This window comes from Mugil cephalus, chromosome 17 (assembly GCF_022458985.1).
Source record: "Mugil cephalus isolate CIBA_MC_2020 chromosome 17, CIBA_Mcephalus_1.1, whole genome shotgun sequence".
NCBI classification, from domain to species: Eukaryota; Metazoa; Chordata; class Actinopteri; order Mugiliformes; family Mugilidae; genus Mugil; species Mugil cephalus.
Window position 1 is genome coordinate 18,922,014 of NC_061786.1, and position 22,823 is coordinate 18,944,836.

The window sequence follows — 22,823 nt, forward strand, 5'->3', positions numbered from 1 at the left end:
TACACAACATATATGGTATATTAGGATATAGATATTGCAATAATAAAAATAAAAAAACATCTTCCACAATGAAAACAGCTCTGGGGTTGGGCTTTGTGTGAGTATATATTTATATGTATGTGCATATTTTGTTTTTATTATGTTTATTTTCATTTATATAAGAAATTTAATAAAAATTCAAATGACAAAAAACAACAACAAAAACAGATGCACATATATTACCTTTTCTTGCAGGCAATGCCTTGAGAGTGGTGTTTATTCAGATTCAGAAAACACAGAATAAACAAATTGTTATAAATACAGAAATAAAATAAATGGAAAAAAAACGCACACCTAGTGATAAGTAATGCAAAAAATGAGTAGTGCAATGACTGAACATTATACAATATACACATCAGGTGGAAACTTGGCAAATTGATAGAGAATGTAGAATGAGATCTTTGTTCCAGTTCAAATTATGTCAAGTTCTTATCCGAAGACCACTGTGTCTGGTAAAAAAAAAATTCAATTCATGAGTCAAGATCATTTTATTGATCCCCGCTGGAAAATTATTTTGTCCAAGGAGTCACAAGATAAGAAAAACATATATGAACAACGCAAATATATATGATATATGTTAGAATATAATATAATATGATAAAAATAAGCTTGTTTAATTCTTATGCATTAATGTAACATACATTTTTCATAGTTACATTAACAGGTAATCATTGTAAAAGTCATAATTTCCATATCCATATGAACTCTAAAAATATCGGTATCGGAATATCAGCCACGGTTCTGCTTCGTATCGGATCGAAATGAAAAACGGTGGTATCGCACATCCCTACTACCAGTTGGGTTTTATGTCAATGAAAGGCCCCGTATCTCAGATGTCAACATCACTACTGCTCAGTTTTCCTCCTGCAGAGGGCGAGTTGAGCAGGAGTCAACAGAGGGGAGGACCGTACACGAACTATTCCCACTGAGGAGAGAAGAGGAGAGGAGAGAGGAGAAGCTCTGGGACTCAATCGCTGGAGAGTTAGCTTAGCTTAGTTTAGCTTAGCTGTGCTTAGCTTGGTTTAGCTTAGCCAGCTAATCTAAGGCCGGAAAAATGTTTACTCTCCACTCTTTGCCGAGGAGCAGAGTCGAGGGATTGTGCCATGTCCACCCAGCGCCTCGTCGTATTTGTTGTTGACGTTTCTGAGTCTTGGAGTTATGATCTCACGAAGAAAAAGTAAAAACGAGTCGTCGAAACCAGCCGAGGTACACGGGAAATATGTGAAGAAGGAAACGTCGCCGCTCCTGAGAAGTGAGTAAGCGCAACAAGTAGACAGTTAGATAAAAAATAAATAAATAAATACATAGAAAGTAATCAGTTAGCATCGGCTAGCTCGGACTAGCGTTAGGTAGCCCGAGCTAGCCGAAGCTAACAAGCGTCAAACCGCAGTCCTTTAACATTAAACATTAACAGTGTGAAGGGACAACACAGAAACAGTTTCTCACGTTATTATGGCTCATTTGTTTGCCAACAACTATTCTTTTTCCCGTATTTATTTATTTATTTTGTACATTTTAACCAAACACACTGCTAACATGATAACTTAGTAGCTAGCCGAAATCTCACCAACTTGAACGTCAACTTTGGTGCAAAAAGTTGCAAAATGACAGTTAAAACTCGTATTTTTTTGGTAATTATGCCAGTTATTAAATTAAAGACGAGTTGGACTTAGTCTAATTTGTTTACTCGCAGCTATGTTGAGTGGATTTCTGTAGTGAAAAGTCAGATTTGTTGAGTTAGCCTAGCTGTCAATGCCCTTTAACTGACATTTAAATTATTCGATATAATTAATTTCTCCGCTATTAGTGCCCAAATGTTTGAAGATATTTAAATTATTATGTGTATTTTTTTTAACTTAAAATTGAGCTATTACATTTTCAAAGTAATGCATTCTATTTTATATATCTATGTACACATATATACATATGTTAGTTACATATATGCTATGTAGTTCAGAGCTTCATTTAACTTAGTAGTAAAACATACACATGCAAATCGGACTTTTTTGCAAACAAGAATTTAATTTAATAATGATTTGAATTGGTCTTTACTTTTGGAATCAGTACTGGAAAATTGACTCTGTTACCTTTAGTAAGAGCATTGTACTAAAGGTACAAAATATTTTCCATCTTTCCTTTTTTTGTTTCCTTTTGTTTTTCCTTTTACTTTTTTTTGCAAGTTAAGTTTTCCCACTTTATGCACATTTAAATTAAATTTCCAGCCTTTTTCTTCTGCTTATAGAATAAAAACAATATCAGGTAAAGATTAATTTCACAGGATTCTCTGCTTTAAATGGTAACAGTTTGGTCCAGCTCTTCAGTGTAAAACTATTATTTTCCCTCCGTGATCTGTCTGATTTAGTAAATTAAATTACCACACAGATCAGTCAGTTATCCAGCAAAAACCAAAAGGCAAATTAAAAGTGCTAGCGTGTATTTTATTGTTATTCTCTTGTCCTTTTATTTTTCTGTTGACTCAAATCTGTTCACAGATCTGATGCCCTCCTTCATCCGCCATGGACCCACTATTCCCAGACGCACCGAGGTCCCTTTGCCAGACATGGGGCCCTCTTCCTACCCCGTGGCGCCCAACCGTGAGCCTGCGGTGTCCCGCAGCAAGAGCGTCCTCCGTCCCGCCGTGCAGAGACCTCCGCACGAGGTGGCCCGCAGAGAGAGCCACCGCATGTCGGCGCCTCCCTACCTGCCTCGCAGTCTCGGAGACCTGTCGCACGAGTACGGGGGCTCGTCGCAGTCCTTCCTCACAGACGTGAGCCCTATGTCCGAGAACGGAGACGCTGCCCGGTATTATTACCCCCCCGAACCTTATTACGACAACCAGCAACACCAACAACACCAGCAGCAGCAGCAACAGCAGCAGCAGCAGCAGCAACAACAACAACAACAACAACAGCAACAGCAGCAGCAGCAGCAGCAGCCTAGGAGAGTGCCCGATCGTTTTCCTGAGGACTATAGATACTTTGAGCACAATGAACACAACTTCCAAAGACTTCCTCGACAGCACACTCCTCCAGCTCCAAGCAGACCCCCTTCAGGTAAACATGAAGTAGCTATTTTTATTTTTATTTTTAACCATTAACTGAGAGGTCGTCATATAGATTGCACATGAAACTGCACACGTAAGGCTTCAGAGGGAATAAAGTTCATCGTTTTATGGCTTTCTGTGTGGTTAAAAATTGAATGAAATCACACCGGCAGCTCCACAACATTTCAGAATTGTCCTATGAAACTTTGTATTCAGAGAAAGCAATTTAAGCATCTGTATGATGGTGGTTTTGGCCTCTTACACCACCCTGAAAGGAATGCAGGGCACTGGTTGTCAAGCTGAAATTGGTTTAGCTCAGTATTCCTCAGGATTAAATATTTTTATCCTGCTCCTCTAGTTTGTAAACATCACTGTGATGTAAGCGTGTCATTACGCACGGGGATTAAACGTATGGGGTCGCAGGAATTTTCCAGGAGACCCCAAAAGCTCCTGGAAAAACATTCTGTGGGCGACTTGTCGAAAACGTGTATACGGTTTAATGTTACGTTGGGGAGGCGGCCCATCGCATATCACAGAGCCTCGCTCGGAGTGAAGTCAAACAAGGCATTAGATGCTCTGCATTTTTCACCTTATGGTTTCGCTGGCAAACTAGTAATTTGCAAAGCGCCCCCGGTCACAAGTCCCAGCCTCAAACTGCGCAAGACCGTCATTCATCTTTGTATGAATGCGTCGCCCTCGTCATGGTTTGCATTTCACACTCGCATTGTGGTTAATCAGAGATAATTCACAGGAATCACTCATCTAATTCTGACTGATTCATCCTTCTTGTAACGAGCTCATTTTCCGAATTCGAATGGAAATTGTCTGATCAGTTTAATATAAAATCTATCGACACCACTTCAGGAAAACACATCCGTAATGTTAGCATCTGAAGGGAGGGAATCGGATCTAACTAGCGCAGTGTTTATGTTATTTGAGATGTGCACGATCATTTGCGCTTCGTTATAAACCTACGTTAGGGCAGATTAGACCTCGGCGGGCCCTCGTAGTCTTGGAAACCAATGGGAAACACTTGTAGGTCATTACTTGTTTGTCTTTAGGCAAAAAAAACACAAAACCCTATGGATTCGGGTGCATGTTGTCTTCTCCTGACTGCGCCGAGCTTTAGATCTGCAGTGTTTTCTGAGGAAAAGGGCAAAGATGATGATGATGTGGAGGAGGAGGAGGAGGAGGAGGAGGAGGAGGAGGAGTACATTTCTGCGGAGCGCTCACACATTCCATCCCTTCACTCAACAGCTGGCAAAGAGCTCCGGCTCTGTTGCTGTCACTCTCGTGCAGAATTTATCAGATTGTAGCCGCCATTTTGCCGAGCGTTCTCCCCGTGTTTTCATGGTCCCCGCGTTTCGCATTGATTCTTCCAACTCGTCCCCCACAGCTGTTCACTCAACATTCCTCGCTGACGTTATCCGCCAGTAAAAGTACGGGACCTGGTGAGAGGAACGCTCTCGGCCGTCTTTGCTCTCTCAGAGTGTTCATTGGTTTGTTCTCTCGCGGTGAAAGCTTCTGTGTTTAGGCCTGGCCGTGCAGAGGTCCCTCGGCCTTCCTGTCCAAAATAACAACGCTCCCATTTCCTACCATTCATCAAGCGGTGTCAGAATAAGATGCTTCAAAGGGGGATTAAACAACTCTACAGAATCACAGCGTTGCGGGACCTTTTAGACGCTGCACAAACAAGTGACATTTTCCCACACTTGTTGTTTTTTAAAAAAAATGTCTCTAAATGTTTGTACTTTCCCAGAGGCGCTGTTAGCCGACAGCTGCTCTGCCTCTCGGTTCCTAAAAAGAAATGTGTTTGTTTTCCTCAGGCATAGGTCGAATACAGGCCAAATCTCTGGGGAACCTCTCCAGTCTAACGGGAGAGGACCTCCCACTTCCGGCCGGCTGGACTGTTGACTGGACCATCCGTGGCAGGAAGTACTACATCGACCACAACACTAACACCACACACTGGAGCCACCCTCTGGAGAGGGAAGGGCTCCCTCCGGGTTGGGAGAAGGTGGAGTCCGCCGAGTTCGGGGTCTACTACGTGGATCACATCAACAAGCGGGCACAGTATCGTCATCCGTGTGCTCCGAGGTTTGTTAGAAAACTCTTTCTGTTTACCCAGAGTTATTCTTATACCAATGAAGCGACGTATAAATATAACACGTATTGTTTCTCTCTGTATCAGCGTGCCCCGCTATGATCAGCCCCCTCCGTTACCGCCCCCCGTCACCTATCAGCCTCGACCCGCCGAGAGGAACCAGCCGGTGCTCGTGCCAGCGAACCCGTACCACACGGCCGAGATCCCCGACTGGCTGCAGGTGTACGCCCGAGCCCCACTCAAGTGAGTACGCCTCGAAAACCTGCATCGGCTGCTAGCGACGTTAAAAAGCACTAAAGAAATTTTAAAGCTGTGTTTAAAGGCGTCTGTCCGTCGGTCTGGACAGACGTTAGGGTCCAAAGAATCGAAATGACGTTGACACATTCACAGAAAAAAAGCTCAAAACCATCGGATGAACGAAATCGCTGAGGGTTGAGATGGTGGTGGATTTTATTTAGTGAGGCATTAATGTGTTCATCAGCAAGATTTCTCACAATTAGATCGAAGCAATCGCATGCATTAAAAAAAAAAATTAAAAAATCATCCAAGGATTTATCTTTTTTACACCCTGCCCCAGTTCTCTGCTATAGTTTTATTATAATTACTTACTGGCGATCAGAGGAGGTTTTTCTGTGGATGGAGGAATTTAACCTCCTGAGACCCGGCGTCCTCATATGGGGACATTTAGTTTCAGGTTTTTATCGACACTTATTCTGCTTCATTTAAACCTGTTGTCCTCATGAGTGGACGCTTTAGTCTGCCATCTAGTGGCATCTAGGGTCAGTACACTAGTCGGTGTAAAAACATGATAGCTCATTCTACAGATGTCATTTTACAGTTGAAACGTATTTATTCTTATTAATGTTTCTAGTTGGATATGATGCGCAAATTTAACAATTTTTTATCAATAGCAACGTCGCTAATTAGCAGGTAGTCATTTTGAGGATGTTGTCTGTCTTTGCTCAGACATGTTCATAACAGTTTTATATTTTGTCACACACTGGTGACGTTATTACAATATAAATAATGAAAGAATCCCAGTGTCCACATATGAGGACATTGTTTCTTTTCAAAAACTACTACTTCCTGTTCATAGATGATGCTTAGTTTTTATACGTCTTCGGTCCTACTGATCCCAAATACCGTGGAGAACTTAAAAATACAGACTAAGTAAAAGCTCTGGTCTCAGGAGGATTTATTTCTATAACAGTTCAGTTTACTGTTTAATCAAAAACCACATATGCGTCTTTGTGGCCTTTCTTCTACTTATTTCTTCCGAGATTTACTTCGTCTCCGCATCAAACTACTTTATATCAATTAAAGCGTGAAATCAGTTCAGCTTTTGACGGCGTTTCCCCGTTAACGCGGCTCAAAACAACCCATTTTTTTTTTTTTTGGGGGGTCAGGTACGACCACATCTTGAAGTGGGAGCTATTCCAGCTGGCGGACCTTGACACGTATCAGGGCATGCTGAAGCTGCTCTTCATGAAGGAGCTGGAGCACATCGTCAAGTCCTACGAGGCCTACCGGCAGGCGCTGCTGTCCGAGGTGGAGTCCCGCAAACAGCGGCAGCAGTGGTACAACCAGCAGCCCAACAAGAACTTCATGGGGAACATGTGATGTGTGTGATGTGTGTGATGTGTGTGATGTGTGTGTGTGTGTGTGTGTGTGAGTGTGTGTGTGTGTGCAGCAGGGACGCCTCGCCGCCACGCCTCTCTGAGGTTTCCACAGTTTGGGAGCGGCCGGAGCTTCCTTTGAAATCCTTATTGACTCTTAATTGCCTCTTTACCAAACACATCTGTGCCTTCGCTTGATCCAAATATAACAGCCAGGAAGTCAAAACACTCTCGGCCCCTCGTGCCTTCGTGTGACACTCGGTTTGTGAATGACTGAAAAGACTGAAACACTCGAATAACGCGCTACACATGGGGCAGGCTGACTGTTCACGGCCTCCGGCCTGAGAACTGAATCGCTGTTTGAATTCCTGTTTTTTTTTTTTTTAAGACTTGGAAGTCAGGAAAAAAAAAAAAGAAAAAAAAAGCAAACAGCTCTGGACATTTGTGGATAAACATCCTGAGATTGTGCCTTCATTAAAATGAAAAGCAGCATTTTTACAAAGTCTGCTCATATACACACCGGCTGCTCTGTTGTTGTTGTTTTTTATTTTATTTTTTCCGTTTTTATTCTACAGAAGAAAACGACAAGCGGCTTCTTCTAATTTGAAACCTTTTTGCTTTGTATCACCCTCATAAACTGAAACCTCATTATTTTACACTAAACAGAATTTTTTTTTTTTTTTTTAATGTATACTTTATAAGACAATCCACCAAAACATTAACAGATATTTAATTTTTGATATGAAAACGCGTCTTTTATTTAAAGACGGATGAAGCATCACATTTGATGCGGCGGTCTGAGCGTCTCTCAGCTCTTGGCATTATCATGGGTCAGGAATGTTAATTCTTGTGTGCGTTTAATGAAACACGAATAAGCTACTGGAACAGAAGAGACACGTCGCGTTTGCCAAACAAGTGCAATTCCGTTCCTGCTTGTTTCATTCATTTTGGATTTTTCTCTTGCCTTATTTTTATGGAAGTGCAGGTTAATGGAAGCGTGTTCTACCGATCACTAATCAGTCGGCTCCGTAGGATCCTCAGAAATGTTTGCACTCATGGAGACGGTTTGTTAAATGACCATAAATGCCTTATTAAGTGAAAAAAAAGAGCAATGAAATACTTCACACAACACAAATAAATGTAAAGTTTTCATTGGGACCTTTCTGAGCTTCCTCAAAGAGCCATTGATTGGGAAACGCTAGAGCAGGCTTTCAAAGAACCTCTTTAATGAGTCCTTCTCTATGCAACGAGGTCTCGGTTCATCGTTTCACGACGGTGTCATCAATTTTGTACATATCTGATTTTGTGGATTGCAAATACAGGACATAAGCAATAAAATCTGCAGTGACGAATAAAAAGCGCACTTGTGAATTTACAGCATCTGTTTGCAGTTGAATTTGCATCTTTTTTTTTTATCCTCGTTCTGCTTCGTCCTCGGTCGCATAAGTGACGCCGGCTCAGTTTGAGACGAGAAAATAAACGTAGAGGAGCATTTGGCAGCTAATGAAGAAGGTGGAGACCCAAATCAGAGCTAAATGAGAGTGAACCGGAATCCTAGAGGGTCCAACAACATCCTCCTGCATTTAGCAGCTAAAGAAGATGGTGGAGACCAAAATCAGGGAATTGGGAATCTGAAGCCTCCAGCTTTACACACATCTTTCATCTAGCAACATCATCTTTGTCCTACAGTTGACTAGTTTCGCTCGGCCACAATCATAATACGGACTCGGTCTGAGGAGGAGACCAAAATCAGAGCTAAATGATACTTCTTGCATTGAGTTATTAAAGTAAACGCTAACTTACTTGAGAGTTTTTGTTTCTTAAACCGATGCAACCAATATTTTCTTTAAAAAATAAAGATGTTATCAGCCAAATTTTCTTCTCCCTTTAGCTTTGCGTAGCTTTACAGCGTCTGAAGCTTATTCTGCTTCAAACAGGAGACGGACTCAGTTTGAGACGAGCTGGTGAACGTTGAGGAGCAAACAAAGATGGTGGAGACCCAAATTAGAGCTTAAAGAGAGCGAACCTGAAGCCCGAAGTCTTTGGTTACACACATTTCTAGCCTGTGGTGATTAAGTAATTTCCACTTTTAAATTAGCATTCACAGTATTTTTTTTTAGAATATTTCAATAATTTGCATTAAAAAAAAAATAGTCTTCCAACTTTATTAATTATGCAAATTGTAACTTTTAACTGAAGTTTTGACTTGATTCATTCAAGATTTATTAAAGAGGCTCCAACAATATCCTCATGCATTTAGCGGCTAAAGAAGATGGTGGAGACCAAAGTCAGAGCTAAATGATACTTTGTCTATCTAGTTATTAAACTAAACACCCACTAACTTAGAGTTGTTGCCTTTTATTAATACGGATACAAACAATATTTTCTTTAAAAATAAAGACGTATCAGCCAAATTTTCTTCTCCCTTTAACTTTGCAAACGTCTTTCTGCTTATTCTGCTTCACATCTAACAGCAAACAGGAGACGGACTCAGTTTGAGACGAGCTGGTGGACGTTGAGGAGCAAACAAAGATGGTGGAGACCCAAATCAGAGCTAAAAGAGAGCGAACTGGAAGCTAGAAACATCCCCCTTTACAAACCTCTCACATATAATCTTTAAATTAATTGTAAACTGTTTGGATTCATCAGTGAGGGGGTGGGAGTCGTTCATTCCGAGCAGATTAGTTTATGTCTTCAAACATGTCTGATAAAACCAAAGTCAAGTCTGGATTTCATTAATTTGGTCCAACTTTATTAATCTTTGTAACTGAAATTTTTGCAAGTGCGTGTGCTGAAACTAAGCAGAGTGGGAAGCTTGACTTTTATTCATTTGACCTTTATCAAAGAGGCTCCCACCGTATCCGGAGATGATTTCAGCGTCGATGAGCTTTGGGAACAAATAGTTTTTTGTTTAGTTTTTTTTTTTTCTTTCTCCTAACAGACTTGAATCTTCCAACACAATGTAAACAGATACTACAGTACGTCTCTGACTCATGAACGGACGCCCAGAAGAACACAGTCGTGAAAATGAAAACAAAACAAAAAACAAAAAAACACGTAAAACTTGACGTATCTTAAACCGACGGCTCTCTGTGTGATGCTGATTATACATTGTGGAAGACTTGAGAAGCCACTCTGCTGCAGTGCCTTTCAATTTTCAGGCCTTGAGGTCAAACCTCACTATAAACTTGCTAAATATGCATGACAGTGTTCCTGTAATGAGGCGAGGAGAGAAAAAAAAAAAAAAAAAAAAAAGTTTGTATGCTGCAGCTCTTTTTTTTTTTTTTTTTTTTTTTGCCAGGTCACAGCAAAAGTTTGAATGAGCTCAAAACAAGAAGCGCAGTTAACACACACACACACACACCACTACAAGCCTCTTTTTCTTTTTCTTTTTTATACAAATGCAAGCTGTTTTTGGAAAACCGCCTTCAGTGTGTGAAGATGATGAAATAGACGTGGAATGAGGATCCTTTCTTTCTTTCTTTTCTTTTTTTTTCGTCGCCACACCTCATAACACGAAGCTTTGATTCCTCTACGGCGGCGGCGGCCGCGGGACGGCTACATTCCTCGGGTTTTTTTTGTTTCGTTTTTTTTTTTTTTTTGCTCGAACATTCGGCGAGAAACACAACAAAACATTGGCTCTGACCGACCGACCGAACGAACGAACGCCTCCTGCACAATGAATGAAGTCTCTCAAAAGCCAAAACACACACACATACACACACACATATATATATAGCGAGAGAGAGAATTACAAAACTGCAAGCGGACTATAAAGTGAGAGATCATGTTGTGTAAACTTTGTTGTCCTTTCGCTTCCCGTCCTCCGCTGCCTGCTACTCCTATGTACACGCCAGCCTGATGTGATCCACCAAAAGCAAATATACTCAATAAATGTGCCCCACTAGAGCGTCCCACTAAGCTTTACATGTTTATGGCACTTTCGTCACGACCATTAAATTACTTTTTGTTTTTATATACCTGGTTTTTAGAGCTTAAAAGATGACAGACACTAACCATTTACCATGCTGATGATAACGCTTCATTACTTGACACACAGTAGATATTTTGGCTTTCGTTAGATATTGTTCTTTATAAACGGCACTAAACTTCAACGGAACTGAACGATCTTCACGAATGTGTAGGGAGGGAACGGGAGGGGGGGCGGGATCTCACATGTTGGGCTATGCTTTTGTTTTTAAAAAAAATAAATAAATACATAAATAAATAAATAAAAATCTGAGACAGGTGGTGAAGCCGGACACGCAGAGGTCTCCTCCAGCAGAGTGCATACAGTGTCTGTACAGGTGTGTGTTTTCCTTATTTCTCCACAGACAAAAAAGGTGAGAGATGAAGAAACGTTGCATCCATCGCTTGAAAGCAGCCTCCGAGGAGCCGAGGAGACGCCCTGACATTAAACTACGTGTGAACATTATAAGGATTAAAGTAGTGGTGGATAAAAGAGTGTCCTGATGGGTGAGGATGTACCTCCTCCTCTTCTTCTTCTTCTTCTTCTTCTTCCTACTCCTCCCCTGTCCATCACGAGGAAAGTCCCTGCTGTCGTCTGACTTTTATACGTAATCAGTCCCTCTTCTTGTCCTGCTCCTCGGGGACCTCGTCCACCTGAGGCCCGGGGAAGGCGTGGTGGTACAGGTGCCTGTGATTGGCCGCTACATTGTAGAGCTTGTAGAGAGCCTGAGTAGAGAAGACAGGTAGAGACTTTAACTCACTTAGTTAAATAACGCTCGTTAGTCTAGGTTTATCTAATTACGCAAACACAAGATCATAATAATTTAATGCTCACGTCTACATACACAAAAGAGTCACATATATTATTCGAAATCTAAGTGCTGCAGCTCATGCCACTTGTGTCCATGGTGGTTCAGACCTCTCACTAAACTGATTTGAAGCTGCTGTATATGCCGCAGTAATGCTATAACCTTTAAAATTTGAATTAAAAAAAGAACAACCCATTTAGGTAGCCCACAATGGAGAGGGCACGACTTAAGGCCAGCGGCTGCAGCATGAGGACACATGCATACCCCAGTAAACAGCCAATAAGGTGTATTTTATGATACAAAAATACGTGGGACCAGTATTGATCCTTGAGGGACACCTTCAGCTGACTAAACTGCTCCAAACACAACAGTTTGAACCCCTCATAAGGATATGACTTAAAACATCTACAGGAACGCAATCACAAGCTTTAGACAAATCGACAAGGAGTAAAACACAGTGCTGCTTTTTATCACGTGGGTTAAGAGTTGTGAAAAGCAGCGGCCAGATTAACTACTAATGAGCTAAAAATAAAAAAACACAACTTGAGTTCAGACTTTTAGTTCAATAATGAATGAAAATTTACAGCTAATTAATTAGTTAAGCGCCATAAGTGCAATTCAATGTGTTTAATTAATTTTAAAGTCAACTATAAACTGGTTTTAGTCTGAAGCTGGGGCACAAATCACACAAAATACTGATCCACTTACCTCATTTGTGCTCCCCTGCAGAGGCATGAAAAGAAATAAAAATATGAAACATGAGCATATAAGCACCTTAAATTAAAAAGAAAACATTCAGTATGTAAAGATACTCTATCAACATTATACTGATTTAAAGAAGGCTGCTTCCCCCTAGTGGTTTAAAGATGCCACTAGTCACTAACGAGGTGTGGATTTTGACATAATTGTCTTTTTATATTTCTTGTGAATAAAAATACGGATAATTTTCTATGTTAAATTTATTTAAATAGAATTTATATTTTTTTTACTCTTCCTTTGCAATAAACTGAATATCTTTAGAAAAGTGTTTTTTAACATATTAGTTTTTAAAACATTTTAAAACCCATTCACTTTCACTGATTTCACACAGAATTATTTGAATTATTGAAAAGTTTCTAATTTTTTGTTACAAAATGTTGCTTTTTTCCGTCGGTGAAGCAGCAAAACACAATTTAATTATTTTTGTCCAGAAAAAAATTATAAAATCTTATAATTATATAACTTACATACTGTTTCGGGTTATATAACAGACTGGGACTTTAACCATTTAAAGTAATTTCTGTAGTTTCCTATGAGCCCTAGAGGTGACTGAGTATATCTGTGACGTACCTGGTCCCACAGAGCTCCAGCCACCTGGTCGATGACGGCTCCCAGTTCTCTGTACTCCCCAGAGTACCGGATGTACGCCCAGGTGCAGAGGGTGATCAGCGCCAGGCCGAGGATCATGTTACACAGGCTGGCGATGATGTCCACGCCCACAAAGCCCGTGATGCCCGCCGCCACGTACATGACGAAGATGACCACGAAGAGCGTGGCCGGCGTGCGGGCCGCGTGGAAAATGTTCTTGGAGTCATTGTGCTTGATGTACTGGACGAACACTTCATCGATCTCCCCCTCCAGCTGCTGCAGGTAGCGCCGGCTGAACTCCTCGCCGCCCATCTTCTTCACGCCCCGGAACACCTGCAGGGCCTCTTCTCTGATGGCGCTGTGCCGGGCCTGCAGCTCGTTGGGGGCCAGGAAGGGCCGGTCGCCTCCACAGACCTGGGAGCAGATGGGACGGGTCAAAGCAGGTGAATTAGCTGGATAATAGATGGTTGTAATTGATTTAAAATGAAGAATCGTGTTTTCACCGACCTCCTCCATTTTCTTGTTGTACAGATCTTTTGCAGCTGCGACGGCTGCTAAATTATTCGCCTCTGCTGTGGCCTGAGGGGAAGAGCATGGAAATATTGTTTGAATAGATTAAAGCAACAAACTATACCCCCATATCAGCCATAACGTTATGACCAGCTGATTAATATTGTGTAGCCCCGGCCCATTTGAAGCATAGACACCACTAGAACTTTAAGGGTTGCTGTGGTATTAGTATTAGTAGCAGATCCAAAGTGGGATCTGTTTGTCCAGGACATCCCACAGATACTCAGCACAGACAATTCACTGTTTCAATTAGTAGCTACTCCTCCTCTACATCTGCAAATATTACATGTGGGGTTCCTCATGGCTCAGTTTTAGGTTTCTCTTCAGTCTATACATGCTCCCGCTAGGAAAAATTATCTGAAGACACAACATCTCCTCCTACGCCGATGACACACAGATCTACCTCCTCCTCAGTTATCAAAGCCAGACTGACATCACCGGAATAAAAAACAGTTTTGAAGACATCAAGGACTGGTTGGCTCAGAACTTCCACTAAATAAGGACAAGACAGAAGTCTTACTCTTTGGCCCCCCAACATTATACTACTGCTACCGCCCAGAACCTCGACCACCTCTCCTCCTATATCACACCATATAAAAAGAACCCGGGTGTGTTATTTGACAATAATTCACATTTCAACAGGCATGTAAATTCCTCCAGCTCAGAACCATTTAAAAAATTAGGCATTTCCTACCACCCTCCGACCTAGAAACAGTTATTCTCTCAGTTGGATTGAGCTCTGAGGAATGTGAGATCAAGTTTCTCGGCCCAACGTTGAGCCTTGCCCACCCATGATGTCGCTTTTCCTGCCTGAAATTACTTCTGATTGACCACAGCAAACCCAGAACACTCCACAAGATCTTCAGTTTTGCAGAATGCTCTGATACAGTCATATATCCAGCACAGTCTGTCCCAAATTTGTCCCAAACACACACAAATCCTTAATTTTTTCCAATTTCTAACACATCAACTATCAGTGGTCGTAATGTTAAGGTTGATCAGTGTATGAAAATGAAAAAAAGTAAAAAATATACCTGTAGCATGGACTTCGGATGTGGGAGCTCCTCACCTTGGTAGATCTTGATGTACGCCTGAAATATAATAAAAGCAGAATGATTCGATGAATAAGTTGGATTTGAACCTGTCCTGTGCAGAAACATGTGTCTATGACAGGTTTTTATAAAAAAGCTGATAACTGAACCATCTGATGAAGAGTTTTAACTATGATCAACTATCCTCATCCTCACGCTCTCTCTGTTCTGACCTTGAAATACTCCACCAGGCCTCTGCAGGTGATTTTGCTGCCATTGATCTCCTTGACGTCGATGTTACGAGGGCTGAGGAGCCAGGGGACCAGAATCTTCAGGTTGTTTATGAACTCGCCGTCAATCTCTAGACAAGGAGGAGAATGACTGGTGAGCAGAAATCCAAGAAAATAAGAAATTAAGATCATAAAAAAAATAAATAAACATTCATCATTCCCCTGAGAGCTAATTTTAGCATGCTAACAAGGACAATGTTGACGAGCTGCTGGTTGGTTACAACAGGGTTTACCAGAATTACATGCTTACCTTAGCATGTTAGCATGCAAACAACAATAATCTTCTCTCAGGTCTTAACTGCGGAGTGTACATTTGTAAATAGTATTTTAATTTCTAAGTTTCTATTTTTTGTACTGTTTCTTGGATCCAAGGCGTCTAATGGGTTTGCTTCGTCATTCACTTTACTTGTACATTGACAATAAAGATATCAATCTCATGTTAACAAGCTGCTGGTTAGCATCTCCATAGATTACCAAGGATACAGTCTTAGCTTAGAAAGTTAGCATGCTAGCAAACATGCAACTGATTCCTGCAGGTCTAAAAGATGAAGAGTAATTTGTCTCAACGGAGTAAACGGTGCCAAATTCCATAGTGACCCAGCCAACAGTCATCAATCAGTGAAGTAGGTATTAGATACTGAGATATTTGACAAATGGTCCTAGATGAGGGGACAGAGGATCATAAAGATGAATCCTTTGAGGGTCACAAATGTCCTCACAGGTCTAAACTAAATGAATCCATACACTTTGCTCCAACGTTTTACATTTCAAAGCCTCAGACGTCGTGAGTCTACCTTTAATTCTTCCGTCAAAGTGTGGGTTGGTGGCCACTTTGAGGCCGGGGTGAGGCATCAGGAAACAGGAGATGTTGGTGAAGCAGGAGTGGATGTGTTTACGCACGTTCTGCAGCTCCTCATGCTGGTTCTCTGAGATCTGCAGCACAAACAGGTCCATTAGTAAAGTGTCCTGTTCACAGCAAAGCCTGCAGAGGACGTGAAGGTGATTCTGACCTTCAGCCTCTTCTCCAGGAACTTCATGCCTCCTTCCTGTCCGTAGGTAAACTCGTACGGAAAGCTCCAGTCTCGAACCAGGAAAATCATGGACTAGGAAAGGAAATGATTTTAAATTGCATAAAATAAAAGTTAAAAGACATTTTTAGACAATCAGCAGATAGTAATACGCCAACGACTAGTACCTGGAACGGTTTGAGGAAAGTCTCCTCCATTGCTAGTCGGCCGTACTCGGTAAAAAGCTGAAATAAAAGACAGAATCAGCCATTATATGTGTTATAAAAGATTCACAGAGATAATTTATGGTCATAACCCTGGAGATGCAACCAAATTCTAAAATACACATGTGGCTGGAAGGAGATTTAATTTTTGAAGAGATATTGTTTCCAGTTTTACCTGGAGGTGCTGAAGATCGTCCTCTTGTACATTCTGTGAGATGTTGTAAACCTGGAAAATAACATCCATTCACAGTGTTATTCATCTAATTTAGTTGAACAAATAAAAATATATGGTGCACATATTTAATAAAGAAATAATTGGATGTCAGAAAACAATTTTGTGACCCTTTACTTTGTCTAGAAGCCATAATTAGTTAGCATGCTGCTAACGTTTGCTAATTAGCAGCACTGAAGCTAATGGAAGCTAAGTGTCAATTTTGGAGGCATAAATTCATTAAATAACTTTAACTCAAAAAATAAGTTATTGTTTGTGTTTAATGCCTTTATTTTTATAGGTAGTAGTGGAATTAAAAAGAACGTAATGTGAAAAAGACGCGACGACGCCCTAATTTAACCAACAGCTTCACCTAAATTACAAACATATATTCATGCATTCATATACATACACAGCATTTCCTATTAAATTAAAGCCGAGTCAAGGTCACTGTACCTGCATGGAGCTTATCATGGTGCTCAGAGCGAACACGGTGGCTGAATCCCTCAGCGTCGACTGGCTGTCAAACGTGCCCTGTGTGTCCATTAGCAAAACAGCCACCTGTGTAATGAGACAGATGAGGACAGTGGCTTGAATTATTTCCATAGCTCACTAAGCTCGCACTGAGTGCAGAGGAAAATGATGAAGGCTGCCAGCCGACTGTGAAACACGGCGGCGGCAGCATCATGTTATCATAGCTACGTTTAAAGATATCAGCCAGGAAGTTAAAGCTTGGTTGCAAACGGGGTTTTCCAAATGCAGTGGTCATCACAAAGCACTGACCTCGATCCAACAGAAAATATATCGGCCACAAAACGACACACCTAGGTTCAACATTAAAATGTTTAAAACAACTAAATATTGGCTGTAAAAGCCACAAAAAATATTTTCCTTTGAGTTGTCCTACTAAACTGTGTTTATATTGGGCAACTTTTAGGAATATCAAGGTGAAGAAAGACTCTGAGACAACCTGTGGCCAGATTTAAAGGAATCACTTTACATTAGCAGAGAAAACATATCAAATAAAGCACCCGTGTTATATTTAATGATGCACCCGATCGCACCATAACAGTCTACTCTTTCTAAATCAGCTGTGGGACGATGCACGCTCTCAGACGTCACCTTCCTTCCGTCTGGTTTGTCCACCAGAAAGACTTCGCTCCAGATCTGGATCCCGGTGGTCTCCCTCTCGGAGCCGCCCCTCCAGGAGAAGCCGGTCAGAGGCTCTTCTGCGGCTCCGAGCCAATCCTCCGCCGCCTGAGTGCCATGAGATCAGACGGAGGAGGTCAGTTTATCATCTACCCTGTGTTTTTTTCAATTTGTAGTTAAGTTGTAATTAAAATATATGTACTCAAATACACATAATAGGTTATAACTGTTCATATATGTGGTGTGAAACTGTTTGCTAAATATTTTTGTACATTTTATTCATTTTTCTGCAAATAGATTAATCTAAAACAAGTTATATTTGTTTATAAACGCCATTTAATACTTTTCTTTACTTCCTTTTACATTAAAATAACAGAAAAAAGTCTGATTTTAAGTGCAGTCCTCATGCACTTTCCTCAGACTCGACAAGATTTAATGACTTTAAATGAATGAGATACATTTTATACTGTTCACCGCATCCTAAGTTAAGACTGTTAATCTTTCCAGAGACTTACGTGGTTGTACATGTAGCGCAGCATGAAGTCCATGAGGAAGGACTTGCCCTTGCGGAAGGCCCCGGCCACGGAGATGGCCACCACCTCCCGGTCTCTGACCTCCTCGGACAGCAGGATCCGGTTCAGAGCCGACTCGTCCAGCTCGAAGGTGTGGTCGTCTTTGACCAGCAGCACCTGCACGGGCCGGGCCCTTCCGTCCGGCTCCTCCTCCTCCGAGCTCCAGTCGTAAACATTTTTGTCGCTGAGGGACCCTGGAGGGGCGAGAGAGTGGGAAAGCACATTCAGCCCTATGTGAACTTGCAAGCAAGAGATGTACATTGGGTGTGAAATAACAGCTGAAATGTTAGTAAGTGAGAGTCTGAACAGCTGAACTTCTGGCACAGCGATGATGAGTGGACTCAGTGGTCCATTAGGAAAGAAAAGAGGAAGCAGAGTCCATTAATGCTTCCTGTTAGCAATGAATCAATAGCATCGTCTGTTAATAATAATTACAGTGAATCAGGCCATGCTAGTCATCCAATCTGTTTGTATCCAGTGAAATCATGTCCACTGAGAGCGTTTTCCCGTGACTTCCAGGCAGTGACTCAGTATGTTTCCAGCCTTTGCTGCCTCATGTCGAGCGTGCGAGCTCCAGGACCGTCCCGAGGCGAAACATTTTAGGGGCATTTGAGCCAAATCTCCCTCTTGTAACGTTTGCTTAATGCTGCCACAAACTTGAATCTCCAACCGCATCGCTCGCACCGGCATTCAAGGGTGTAATTCCAAATTAAAGGCTGTAACTCTCGCAAATCTACCGTGACAGATTGAGGAGTAGCAGGCGCAGAGTTTGAGGGCTGTGCTAAAAAAGAAGACAAATGCAGGGCGCCAAGAATGCACCGTGAATAATTCAGCTAGGAATCATCCGAGGTTTCCTCTCGGGCCTGAGGAGGACCGTCAGCTTGGTTTGGCTTCCTGTCTCCTGCATGAGCAGGCCTCACCCCGGCCAGCCCAGCGTGAGCCTGCCTGGTTAACCAGATCATGTTGCAGGAGACGTCAGAAGCCCAGTCTGCTTAAAAGTGGGTCATACTAGATGAACTAATGACAAACAGCAGCCTTTTTTCTTTTTCCTTTTTTTTTTTTGGTCTCTTTTCCCTCACCCCTCAACACTATCTCCTTTCCTTCCCCTTCTAGGTGTTAAAGTTAACATGTCAGGGTGAATTAGGAGGCTGGTTATCATCATAATCATGATGCTGGAGGTGATAGTGATGATAGCTGTGATGCTCAGAGTGCAGATGAAGATGATGGCAGATGCAACATTACATAATTCTGTGGCAAATGCACCACAGAACCATGAGAAGATGCGCACATTTAATACATCCAGAAGGTGATTTTTAGGCCACCCCAGGGCCTGCACAGGCATTTCTTGCCATTACTAGTGATTAACATGTTCTTTAAAAATAAATACGTGTTTGTTTGTGTTCGATTGAGCGATATTCATGCAGAGAGATGGGCTGAAACGCGGCGTATTCCTCTTGTGATCATTAGATATTTGTGCACAAAGAGAAATTATCACAATATGCTCAAAAACAAACCCTATGCGGTGGAGTCTAAAATGAACATCTAATTGGCTGCATTGCTTACACCCGTCGACAGGAACAAAAAAAAAAAAAAATGTCTGTGCGTCAAGGGGAGCGTGAAATATGAAACAGTGTACGTACACTCACCCCAGCTGTCTCTGTCGGGACGGTGCTTCGCCATTAATGTTGTCCGTGTATCCCTCTGCTTTGTGCGTCGATGAGCGACCCTAGTCAGCAGTCATGAGAGGAGCTGGGAGGACGCCCCGACTCCACCGAAACGATGCTCTCTCCGCAGGAGGATGATGGAGCTTTTATTGTAGAGACGCAAGGGGCTCGCATGTCGACAGGGGGCGACGTTGTCCCCTTTTCCGGCTTATTGTGAAGCTCAACAATTCGGGGAAATCGAAAGCAGTTTGTGGCACAGTTAATAAAAATAAGTACGACAGCTGCATATCTGGTCGCAGCTGTGACCAGGACTGATTTCTTCAACACTAATGTAAAAAAATACTTAATGTGCAATGTCAGTTTCTGTCAGTAGGCGGCAGTAGTTACACAGAAATTGGAATCCACGTTGCCTTCGGGTACTATCGTAAATATGTAAACTTCAAATGCATCAACAAGCGAGGAGAGACTGATGAGTTCGGATTATTTATTTAATTCAAAAAATTTCAACCATTTGGGTTTGATTAGGTCACGGAAATTTTCACTCAGTTTAGAGTCTGTGTCTGACATACTTTCCCACAAGATGTCGAGTTGTTTTGATAAAATAATCATAATAACTTGGCGAAAATATTAAATATTTTCTAACATGGCTGTGTAAATATTATACCAGACCATTACATTTTTGTGATAATTCAAGCATAAAACACCCCATTTTTCAGCAGGTGAATATGTTCACTCAGGAAGAAGAAAGAAAGAAAGGTAGAAATCTTGTGATCTATTGTCCCGTTCTATGTCTTACTATGTTTTTGTGTTGCCTGCAGATGCAAATTGTTGCTATAATAATGCTATAATCCGTCTATTGCTGCCTAAATAAATGTTCATTAATGTGCACTGTCCCTATCAAAGGAATAAATAAAACAAATAAAAATAAATGTAGTTGGGTAGGAGAATGATGCAACAGGAAATTAAAAGAAAAAAAAGACACACGAAACAAGAACCAAATTTCCTTGTCACAGTAGCATGGAATACAAAAAAAGCAAAATCAAATTTGAAAGAATATACAAAATATACAAAAAATAACAGCACGAAAAATTAGTAATATAATGTAATTGCTAATGTTACAAAATGTAAACAGTGAGGTAGTTAATTGACATTCGCACCGCTATTTGTTAAAATGTTTATTGATGTGTTCTATATTTATTAATTTTATAATTGCGGGCCGTTGTTTTGCAGTGGACCGGTTTTTCCTGTTGGGCGCCTGGAAAGTCCGTGGTGCTCCTGAACGCGGCACCATAGTCCTCCTGTAAATGCGGCTCCGCAGAGATTAGTAGCGGCGGCACACTGTTGCTTTCACGGGAGCTCCATTTTTTCCTCCTTCTTTCTTTCACCAAATACTCCAGATTGACGCATTGTTTCTGCACTTTCGCGTTATTACCCCACGCCCGAGTCTGTCGCGTCTCTGAACGTGTCGGCGGAGGGAAATGACACGTCGAGGGCAGGAGTTAACGCTGGTGTTTTTGCGGGGATTCAAGTGGACGGTTGCCGAGTGAACAACCACCAGCAGCAGCAGCAGCAGCAGCAGTCAACTGAAGTTTACTCTTGTTGCCCTCGATAACAAAGGGGCTCCGCTTTTCTTATTCTTTTTGAGCCATTATTCGACGACCCCGCCACCGTAAAAGGTCCGGGGAGGATTTTGAAAATGCAAGACTTTCTTCCCCCCGCCGCGTTTGTGTTGTAAAAAAGGTGCGTAGAGCTAGAAGTTAGAAGCGAGGCTAACTTAACGTTCGCTAGTTAGCATTAGCATTAAAGCCCCCCTCCTTCTCCTCCTTCTCCTCTTCCTCCTCCTCCTCCTCCTCCTCTTTCAGGCTAAGGCTACTTGCTGGAGTGACCACAACGTTAATGCTACATTAGCTCCTATTTTTTAGTGGTTGCTGCTTTGTTTTTGTATTTGTTAAATGATGCAAAACTACACAATTTTGACGCTGGTTTACGGTAGATTCAAAGTTATTCTGGGACAGATGTCAAAAAAATGCCCCAACTTCACCTTTTTTTTCTTATTGTTGTTGTTATTGCTGTTGCTATCATTGAGCCACTTTCTCCCTAAACTTTATTTATGCCTTTATTCTCAGGACATGGACCAAAGAGAAGAGCTGTCTGATTAACACCAATTGACACCCAAGGCCTTTGCTTTTTTTTTTTTTTGCTTTTCTTCCTTTTTTTTGTCAAACCACCGACTCCAGATTTGATCACCTAAATGTAAAGGAAAACAATAACAACAACAACAACAACAGCCACAAAAGGAGGTTTGGTCCAAGCTACTATGGATATTTTTCCCCGGCCGAGCGGTGAGATCCAGAGGAGGAACCCTCAGAATGACTTTGAGCGCATTCAGAGGGTGGGAAGTGGGACATATGGAGACGTGTACAAGGTACAGTAGAGTCACTGGTTCCCACAGTCTGTCATTAGAGACACCAGATAATTGCCAACTCCTGGGCTAATCACCCTGTTGTAATTTTAAGTATCGGTTGTGTCCTGTGAAGCCGTGACAACATGTGGTGGACACATTTTTGACAGTGGCGTCTTGAATGGGAGTCGACCCTCAGCTTTCATTCATTCGCCACATTTACTTCTTTATTATTTATTTTTTGCAGCACCAGCGATCGGGGTGGCTTGCCCTTTTTTTTCGTGTTTGCGCAGGCTGGATTATTGCAGTTTCCTGCACACAATGCCGTTAAGTGAGCCATTTTATTGTGGACACAGCCTCACTCAGCCAGTTATTTACAATAACATTGGTCTTTAAGTAGCGTGCAGCTTGTAGATTTCATCGCCGGCTGTAACACATTTGATATCTGATAAGAAAGAAGGAACCGGCCTTGAACTACACCCAATTCCCATTTCATTAGGTGCATTAGTGGAAACAAACGCATGCTAATTAGGGCTTTTAATCAATAAGATGTTAAAATACAATTAATCATCTGATTTCCATAGTGAAATCGGTTAAAATGTATTTAAATGGTCACTATTAAAGTCTTTAAGACATGAGACATGCCAGATATGTTTGTTAATAACAAGTTCTGTCCAAATATGCTGCAGCTATGTTGCAAACTATCCAGAGTGGTGTGCCTTGTGACAGGGGAGGAGGGGGGAGGAGGAGGACTCCCTGTATCAGCTGTGAGCTGGA

General features: G+C 41.7%; 3 protein-coding genes across 12 annotated transcripts in view; 2 read left to right on the forward strand and 1 right to left on the reverse strand.

The window, feature by feature from the left end:
* Positions 1-599: 599 nt before the first annotated feature.
* Positions 600-10,995, forward strand: sav1 (salvador family WW domain containing protein 1). The gene is made up of 5 exons (XM_047610906.1): positions 600-1,291; positions 2,532-3,092; positions 4,909-5,179; positions 5,274-5,429; positions 6,593-10,995. Exons 1-5 carry the CDS (start codon positions 1,198-1,200, stop codon positions 6,804-6,806), a joined length of 1,296 nt encoding a protein of 431 aa, XP_047466862.1. The 5' UTR covers positions 600-1,197; the 3' UTR covers positions 6,807-10,995.
* On the reverse strand, positions 9,529-19,924 carry atl1 (atlastin GTPase 1). 2 transcript variants are annotated; one of them, XM_047610904.1, is made up of 14 exons: positions 19,622-19,924; positions 17,925-18,175; positions 17,383-17,517; positions 16,717-16,821; positions 16,225-16,275; positions 16,014-16,070; positions 15,829-15,921; positions 15,613-15,751; positions 14,762-14,889; positions 14,532-14,588; positions 13,435-13,506; positions 12,910-13,341; positions 12,289-12,303; positions 9,529-11,497 (listed from the first exon to the last, which is right to left on the reverse strand). In XM_047610904.1, the coding sequence occupies exons 1-14, from the start codon at positions 19,659-19,661 to the stop codon at positions 11,384-11,386; spliced, it is 1,689 nt and encodes a 562-aa protein (XP_047466860.1). In that variant the 5' UTR covers positions 19,662-19,924; the 3' UTR covers positions 9,529-11,383. The 2 variants fall into 2 exon arrangements, with proteins under 2 accessions (XP_047466860.1, XP_047466861.1); XM_047610905.1 differs by having other exon boundaries at positions 19,628-19,916.
* Positions 19,925-20,781: 857 nt separating this feature from the next.
* map4k5 (mitogen-activated protein kinase kinase kinase kinase 5) overlaps positions 20,782-22,823 on the forward strand; it is a 31,118-nt gene continuing 29,076 nt past the window's right edge. For 3 of the 9 annotated variants that reach the window (XM_047610258.1, XM_047610259.1, XM_047610260.1), the window contains exons 1-2: positions 20,796-21,385; positions 21,772-22,070. In XM_047610258.1, coding sequence (XP_047466214.1) covers positions 21,963-22,070 — 108 coding nt within the window. In that variant the 5' untranslated portion in view covers positions 20,796-21,385; positions 21,772-21,962. Of the gene's footprint in view, positions 21,386-21,771; positions 22,071-22,823 lie in introns of all 9 variants that reach the window. The other 6 variants (XM_047610254.1, XM_047610255.1, XM_047610253.1 and 3 more) reach the window with 5 other exon arrangements.